Source organism: Humulus lupulus, chromosome 2, assembly GCF_963169125.1.
Source record: "Humulus lupulus chromosome 2, drHumLupu1.1, whole genome shotgun sequence".
NCBI classification, from domain to species: Eukaryota; Viridiplantae; Streptophyta; class Magnoliopsida; order Rosales; family Cannabaceae; genus Humulus; species Humulus lupulus.
In genome coordinates this window covers 226,256,522-226,264,788 of record NC_084794.1, presented here as the reverse complement: position 1 = coordinate 226,264,788, position 8,267 = coordinate 226,256,522, and the positions used below count along the sequence as shown (strand labels likewise).

At 36.0% G+C, this 8,267-nt stretch overlaps 1 protein-coding gene across 6 annotated transcripts; it reads left to right on the top strand.

Annotated features, from left to right (window-relative positions):
• Nucleotides 1-354: 354 nt before the first annotated feature.
• Nucleotides 355-6,719, top strand: LOC133819012 (uncharacterized). Of its 6 annotated transcripts, none has more exons than XR_009886228.1 (6): nt 385-562; nt 1,016-1,242; nt 2,290-2,371; nt 2,449-2,558; nt 2,647-2,762; nt 2,874-3,252. XR_009886228.1 is itself a non-coding variant. In XM_062252152.1 (5 exons), exons 1-4 carry the CDS (start codon nt 497-499, stop codon nt 2,496-2,498), a joined length of 375 nt encoding a protein of 124 aa, XP_062108136.1. In that variant the 5' UTR covers nt 356-496; the 3' UTR covers nt 2,499-2,558; nt 6,465-6,719. The 6 variants fall into 6 exon arrangements, 2 of the variants coding, with proteins under 2 accessions (XP_062108137.1, XP_062108136.1); XR_009886227.1 differs by having other exon boundaries at nt 984-1,242; XM_062252152.1 differs by lacking the exons at nt 2,647-2,762; nt 2,874-3,252 and adding an exon at nt 6,465-6,719 and having other exon boundaries at nt 356-562; nt 1,066-1,242.
• Nucleotides 6,720-8,267: the final 1,548 nt, after the last annotated feature.

Below are 8,267 nucleotides of genomic sequence, written 5' to 3'. Positions count from 1 at the left end.
AAATACAGAGTACCATATGAGCATTATTGAAAACAGAAAGTACCAAAATGATACTTTGCAAAAACACATGGTACCAAATGAGTATATTCCATTATAAATATGAAAGTTGCCACGATTTCCGGTGTTAATTGGGTTGGGTTGTCAGGCCTTGCACGTACCATTTATGGGCCTGGCCGATAGTGTTGTTTTAATTAGTTGAGAGTTTTTCATAAATTTGATTTTTATACTACAATTTTACAAAAAGATGGGGAAAACTTTTCCCAAATTTTATGAGAAAACTTTGAATAAAAATACGAAATGTATGGGAATTAAATAACATACACACAAAAAAAAAAAACAATAAACAAACCTTATATAACCAAAATTCGTTCAGAAAACAAAGGACAAATTCGACCAACACTAGGACCTTTTTCTCTTCCTCGCCTTTTCTTCTTTCTCTCTCTCTGAGTTTTTTTTCCGATGACGAAGGAATCAAAGCTCCGAGAATGTCAAGGGAATGAGGGGTCGAGACCTTGATTCGGCGGTCGAGTCCGGCATCAACAAGGGCAACGTGGAGAATTTGGTTTCTTCTTCTCTCGCTCTCTCTCTCTTTCTTTCTCTCTTTGATTTCATTACACACTCACAAATTATTATCTCAGTTTTTATTTCCACTCGCAAACACTTTAGTCTTTGATTTCTCTCAAATCTAGGCGTTTGGGCTGAACTCTGTGCATATATATATATATATATAAGTGTGTATTTTAATATTAATTATTAGATTAAAATCAAGATTATATTTATAATTTTTAATTAATATTTCTAAATTTTAATTAACATGTATTTATTATTAAAATATAATATTGTAAACTTTTTATTTTATTTTTTAAACACGTTAGTATCTAAATATAGTACCATTAATTATTAATTATGTAAAAAAAATAACTAAATTCTTGTTAGTGACTTCACTTGTTAATTGTTAGTACCTACCCATAATATAAATACAGAGAGCATCTCAACAGTAAGAGGTTTTTTTTAGAACGAACGATGTGGAGTTTGATAACAAAACTGAAAGAGAACCTCAATTAGATCACACAGGATGTGCATAACAATGTAGATGATGAAGAGCTCAAGATCTATGGTGTCAATGGAGGTGTGGTGTTGATGGTCTTCGCTCAGGGAAATTCTCATTGTTTTGCGTATTTCAAGTTAGCTTATCGCTCACTGCTCGTGAACGGGGTCGATTACTCTACTATAAGTCTTGAGGTATGTTGGTGGCTCTTTCAATAATCTGGTTTGAGACCTTTGTGTCATTTCCAAATCATTGAGTTTCTTGGCATGGGTTTTAACCTCCAAATTGAAACCTCATTTAAATTAAACACTTTGGATAGAATTTGAAGTTTTTTGCATGACTCTGTCTATGGTTCTATGGTAAGGTTTGGCTGTTGATTACCCATTCTCTTGGTACAGGTGTAGCTTGATATTGATGTTTTATTATTGGGAAACTATTTTGTAGAGTTGATGACTTCATGGCAGTCTAACACATATTTTCAATTATTATTGCATTACTTTTCTAATCAAACCAAACACAGGTTTAACTAACTAAATCCTCAACACTCACTCTCTCTCTCTCTGTGTGGCAAGTTTATATTATTTGATTAACTTTTTAGTATTTTTCATATCTCATATTATTTTCAAGCATCACTTAATTGGAGGTTCATTCTTCAAGTGATTAATGTTTGGTGACTGTTGATTCTCATGTCTGATCAATTGTTGGAGGAAACATATGTTTATCTAGTATTGTATATAAATAATCTATTGTGTTATATATTGATAAATAATAGTAGTTGCTTGTTTGAACAAGTTATTTGGTAGCATTTTTTTTTACCATTGAGCCTGAAATGTTAATATGTTTAAGTTATCAATTGAGATTCATTAAAGGGTGTCGTATAGTTTTCAATGCATTTTCTTTTGTGTAAGATTTGTAAGACTCATGGAACAATTGATCACTTTTTTTGTACAAGAAGAAAGAAACAATGTGAAATATAATATCACTGCACTTGGTCACTTTAAATATTTGCTTAAATAATTTGATTCTGATGATAAATAGTAGTACTTTTAAGCTATCTAAAGATGGGCACAAGATAAGATGGTTCTTTATTTTAACTTTTGAGATTAGGCCTTGTTGAGATGGCTTTCATGGAAACCACTCCTCTTTTTCATCTCCTTGGCAATGGCAACACACTGATGAACTATATTTCTTGAGTTTGACATTGGCTCTCAAAAATTCTCATAGGTATTTAACTTGTCCAGGTGATGACTGCATTTCCATTGTTGGTAATTCCTCACGAATTAGGATACGTGATATTTCTCGTGGCCCAGGTCATGGGATTAGGTAAGGGGCTCTTCTATTTTAATAATGCAAGATTGTGTATCACAATCACATTAACTGACTCTAACCTACATCCTTAGTATTGGAAGCTTGGGAAAGTCAACGTCATGGTCATATGTGCATGATGTAACAGTAGATGGGGCTTTTCTTGTCCAATACTGAAAATCGGGCGAGGATTAAAACTTGGCAGGTAAGTTTCTTAACCATGCTGGCACCCTCCCACTCCTAGAGCAATTTATAATGGTTGATTCTAATATTTTTTCCATGTATTCTTCAAGGTGGTAGTGGTTTTGCTTCAAAGATTTCATTCCAAAATGTGTTAATGGAGAATGTATCGAATCTAATAATAATAGATCAATATTACTGTGACTCTCAGAAACCATGTCACAACCAGGTAGGGATATGTCAGTAGCAGCTTATGCCATTAGTTCCTTCTCTCAAAATAATGTGGACAAGATACTAATAAATCTGATATCATATCTTTAACATGTCCTTGGAGATACAGATTTTGGCGGTAAAAGTGGAGAACATATCTTTCATACACATTAAAGGGACTTTAGCTATAGAGGAAGCGATAGCTTACCCTCTGAAGGGTTGTATTTAGAAGATGTACATCTTCTATCATGCATTGGGGAAACGACCAGGTCTTTTTGTTGGGAGGCTTATGACTCAAGTTTGAGTTTAGTTGATCCACCAGATTTTTTTTCTATCAATGAAGGCTCCATCAAATAGCCAGGATTATCAAATAACTATTCACACGTCCGGAGCAGTCAATATAGTTTCCATAAAACTCTGTTAAATTGCTTGGAGCTTGATGAAGAGCAAATAAGATGGTAACCGGTTACCCATAGTATCAAGTAACCAGTTACTCTGATGGGTAACAAGTTATCTTGATTGTAAATGTTATTTTGCTTTTAAAAATCTCACCAAAAACAAAATATTAAACAAAAATTAACTAGTTACCTTGATATATCAGGAAAAAAATAATTTGAAGTAACTAGTTACTGTTGCCATTAAATAGAAAAAGATCAAAATACGCAGAAGAAGGTAGAGAGGGGATTTAAAAAAATTATTAATACCAGCCACGATCATACGTATATTAATTTAACACATGCAAAGATTTAGAGATTACCTCTCGTAGCCTTTCAAGTGTTCTTGAGTCTTTTAGTAAAAATCAACGATCTTCCTATCTTTATGAAAGTTCAAACCTTAGCCTTCCAAGTCGTTCCTCTAACACACAAGGACGTATGTTGGTACGTAAGATTCACATGTTTATTTTTAGGCTCTCTAGATGTACTCAGCGCATGAGATCTAGAGAGATTTGAGAAGAGAAAATGCCATGGAAACCTCTAGCATTTCAGGTATAGAAATTCTATCGTTTCTTTTCTTTTGAGAGAGTTTGATAACCTAGAAACAATTGACTTAGAAAAGAATTACTTCTTTTCAGGTATATAAAGATAATTAAAACTATTTTAATATTCTTTATTTAATTAAATTAAAACTAATTATTTATAACCAATTAATTATTTAATTTAAATTTGTTGACGGTGAAGAACTCGTTAACGACGTTAGATCGGAAAACTCAAAGCTTAGTATGAAAAAAACTCAAAAAGAATATAGAAAGAGCTTGACGAAGAAAAGTGCAAAACAACAATGGAGCAAAAAGTTGCATATTGCTTAATTTTTTGAGTATATAATGATTTTTTCAACCCCTTTGCTTGAGGGGTGAAGAAGGTCTATTTATAGTGAAGCTCTAATGGCTCCTGATACATAGTAGTCCCAGGGGACAAGATAGTACATGAGTACATTGTCAGAGTAGTGACATAGGTTGTAGTGGTGTAGAAGGTTGTGGTGTCGGTCCTGGTACATGGTCAGTGGCATGCAGGTAGTGTCACCACTCTTTGTACTATTTCATACCACCATTACTTGTCTGATATGAATGTCAAGGCCACGCTTCTAACCTCTTTAGGCTGGTACATTCCATGCCCGTATGTATGCCTCGTACATGATGGTTGTTCTTGTCTCCAAGATATGCCTTTGCTCCAAGTGTCCTTGTATTCTACTAAGTGTTGGAGAACTTATGAGCTCTTCAATAGGCCAGAATGAGTTTCTTTAATCCAGTCTCCATATTGAGGGGTCTTTGGGAAATAAGCCCCACAACATGAGGCTTGGGCACCAATACACATATTGTAACGTCTCGAATTCCCTAATAAGGCTTAGTGCCTTGATTAGGGGGTCAGGAGGGAAACAATTGATTTAATTGCACTATTACGTGATAATATGCATGACTATATGAATTATGTGAGTTATATTATAATATGATTGTATTTGCATGTTTAGGGAATCTAGGTGTATTAAGCCCACATGCATGTATTTGTAATTTTGGTCGTTAAGGGCATATTTGAATATATATATGCATTATATGTTGAGATCACATTATTATGTGGATATAACTGGGTTATTCAGCACAATGCAAGTTAGCAATTTAGTCATAATGGGGTTAAATACCCGGCTCAGGGTGAGCCTAGGGGTATTTTGGTAATTTAGTATATTACCGGAGTTTATCGAGTAATAAGAAATTATTTAGTGACTATTTGAGGATATTGGAGATAATAAGAATTTATGAGACATTAATTATGATTAATGGGGAAAAGTGGCAAATGAGATTTGCCCTTGTAAGCATTAGAGAATAATTAATGGATAATTTGGTCATTTATAGCCTAAGGAGGGGATACACTCAGTTAATCCAGAAGCTAGTAGAATGCTTAGAACACTCTCAGCACCTCATTCTCTCTCCCTCTCGTTACTCTTTCTCCCTCACATCCCTTGGGTGAAGTTTTGAATTTTGAAGGGAGTTAGCTTGGAAATTTGAGGCTTGAAGCTGGGGATTTGGTTAGGAGCACCGTAAAGCTTGAATTAAACAACTGAGGTAAGAAGTTCACTCCGTTTTCTTGGTAAATTCTTGCTATGGTTTAAGTTTCAGCAAAATTGTAGGCTATGGTTGGGTTTTGAGATTGGGTTTGGTTTTTGAGGTGTTTGTACTGCTTATGATGTATTGTTTAGAGTTTTAGACTCATTTGGGGACCTTGGTGCAAGTTTGGGGGTGAGATTTTGAGAGTTTTGGCTCGAGGAAAATGGTGGGAAAACCCAGTTTTTATGGGTTCATGTAAGGGCGTCGCGACGCTGTTCTTTCGCATCGCGGAGCTGGAATGTTCCAGGGCAGGGGGCGCTAGCTGGGTGCCGCAGGACTAGGCCATTTTCAGGGGCCTTGATTTTTTATTTTTAGGGCATAGGCCCAGTGGCTTGTGGGACGATTTCACCACCCCGTGTGGGGGAATTGGAGGTCCCGAGAGCACGGGATTGGTCCCGGGGTCCAATTATGGAATCGAATGGTAATGAAAACGTTATTTGTGGGTTGTGACTAAGTTACTGCTAGGGCTCGGGAGAGGATCATTCTCGGGGGTCGTGCTTGCTTGCTTGCTTATTTTCTTGCGCTTGGACCAAAGGTATACGTGATTAGGGCTTGGCCCGTTTGTTGAATATAGACTTGATTAGGGCTTGGGCCTCTGTAAATGTGAATGATTATGATTATGCCTGTGATTATTTGATTAAGCATGTTGAATGCTCTGTATGTGGATATTTGCTATATAATGTATGCCTGCTTGCATTATCTAATTGAGAAAAGCATTGACTTATAAGTCAAGGCGGCAATAGCGCGATGAGTGCAAAATTGTTGTGGTTAGGCATAATTAGGAGAGCATCATGTGCTTGTCTGACCCAATTGTCGTGGAAAATTAAGCGTCAGGTACGCGAGCCAACTCCAAGGTTGGTTTTACAGAGGATAGGGCAATGGACCCGTGGTGACTTATTAGTCACATATCCTAGGGTTGGGCCCCGGTAAGACTCATTAATCATTTATTTAGGGCAACGGACCCCAGTGTGACGCTGCAATCACTTATCTGGATAGAATGCATGCATGAGTAGGGTTATTACTGCTAGGCATGGTTATTATGATTCTGTGATATGTTATTAACTACATATGAGCATGTTTAAGTTTCCTTGCTGAGCCTTGGCTCATGGGTGCTATGTGATGCAGGTAAGGGAAAAAGGAAGTTGGACCAGCCATGAGTTGGAAAGCTTTGGTGGCGATGTATACATATGTGACTGCTCGACCACTACTTCTGGGGTCTTTCATAGGAACTAGGGTCCAACCCTATTTTTCCGCTTAGGTCGGCTATTTGTAACTTTTTAGTTGTAATTACCCCTTTGGAACTGTAAATGACTTTGTAAATGTTTATTTTGGGATCCCATGTACGAACTTAACGTTTTAATAAAATGATTGTTCATTTCATCCAAATTTAACCCCAAGATGTTAGCCACGTTTAGTTACACGTTTATGGCCAAACGACTCATTTAGCGAGTTTAACACTATTTAAACACACAGTGTAACAGTCTTGACTATCTATGGTATTACAACTTGGTATCAGAACGGGCCAAGGTTAAGGGTTCCTGAAGACTGGCTGGGCATGTACACTCACCCCTAAAGACAAGCTCGATTAAGGGGTTGGTAACTATTTATGTGGTTATGTGTTTAATTGCTTAAATATGATATAAATGCCTTATCTGCATGCCTTATTAGGAAGCATGGGATATTCTGATAGGGCCTAACCCTTGAATGTTGATAAGATTATGTGCTTGCTTGCTCACTTGAGAAATGAATGCTTTACCTGCATGCTAGAGTAGAGAGCATGATATTTATGTTGATAAGAGTAAGGCTTATTAAATGATGCATGAATTTTATGGGCATGTATTTTAGTACTACTGTTGTATGTGAGGGCGGTGTTGTTTGGTTTTCATTATGGGAAGGCTTTTGGATGTGAACATCATGCCTAATGGGACAAGTCATTGACTACAGACGAACTCAAAGGTTATGTACCCAAGGCAGTCAATGGGACCCGGTGGTGTTTTTGTATACGTCTTGTCCTTGTAAATCGCCTAAGGCTTGGCCCTTCATAGCCCTGCGTCTAGCCACTTGCGTCAGTCTTTGGGTGCAAATGTTGCAAGATTGCTCCACACCCTTCATGTTTAGACTTTGTTTTCGATATTGGTGAGGACAATTCTTCCTTGCTCACACGAGGTAGTCTCGCGCCTCGGCTCTCTCAGACTATTTTCCTTGGATAGAGGCGACTTGGGGACCATGAACCTATAATACAAAGCTCCAATTAACAAGATTATTAATTAAACTCTTTAATTCAATAGCCTTATTTATTAATCCCATGATTACTCCATTATAAATATGGAATTTCACTCTAAGTATTTATAGAGTTATATTTATAGAGTTTTCTCTTGTAGTCCATTGATGTAATCAATATATGTAATTCTGTCATCCATTATTGGTTCATTAATTATAGCTGGTCAAAATTACTGTTTTACCCTTCTAATTACCTCTTGCTCCTTAAGTATTGATGCGTGTCGTATGTCGTACCAAATTTAATAATATTTTGTATTCAGTATCACCAATTATATCAGTATAATGGTAAATATGAGTCGAACCCACGCAGACTACGTTCAAATTATTATTCAAGAATTAACAACAAAAATTAAAGAAAAGATTTTTTCTCAAGTTGAAATTTAAATAACATAAACATAAAAGTAATAATGAGTTGATATTACGATTTCAAGAAACAGTTAAGAGTCATTTTCCACCATCCACAATCATTCAAGAACAATAATAATAAACATTATTGTGATTTCCCAATTAAATTATTAACCTCGTAGATAACGCTGAAGCAGTCAATTATCACAATTTCCCAATTACAATTAATCAAGGTGAAGCGCTCAATAATTAAATATTTATACCGAGCAATAGATCCATGAAGCATGTAATATATTTAACCTA

Coding starts and splice junctions, on each gene's coding strand:
- LOC133819012 (XM_062252152.1), top strand. CDS start 497: ATGAGGGGTCGAGACCTTGATTCGGCGGTCGAGTCCGGCATCAACAAG. Junction 563..1,065: donor AGGGCAACGTGGAGAATTTG/GTTTCTTCTTCT, acceptor AACCTCAATTAG/ATCACACAGGATGTGCATAA. Junction 1,243..2,289: donor ACTCTACTATAAGTCTTGAG/GTATGTTGGTGG, acceptor TAACTTGTCCAG/GTGATGACTGCATTTCCATT.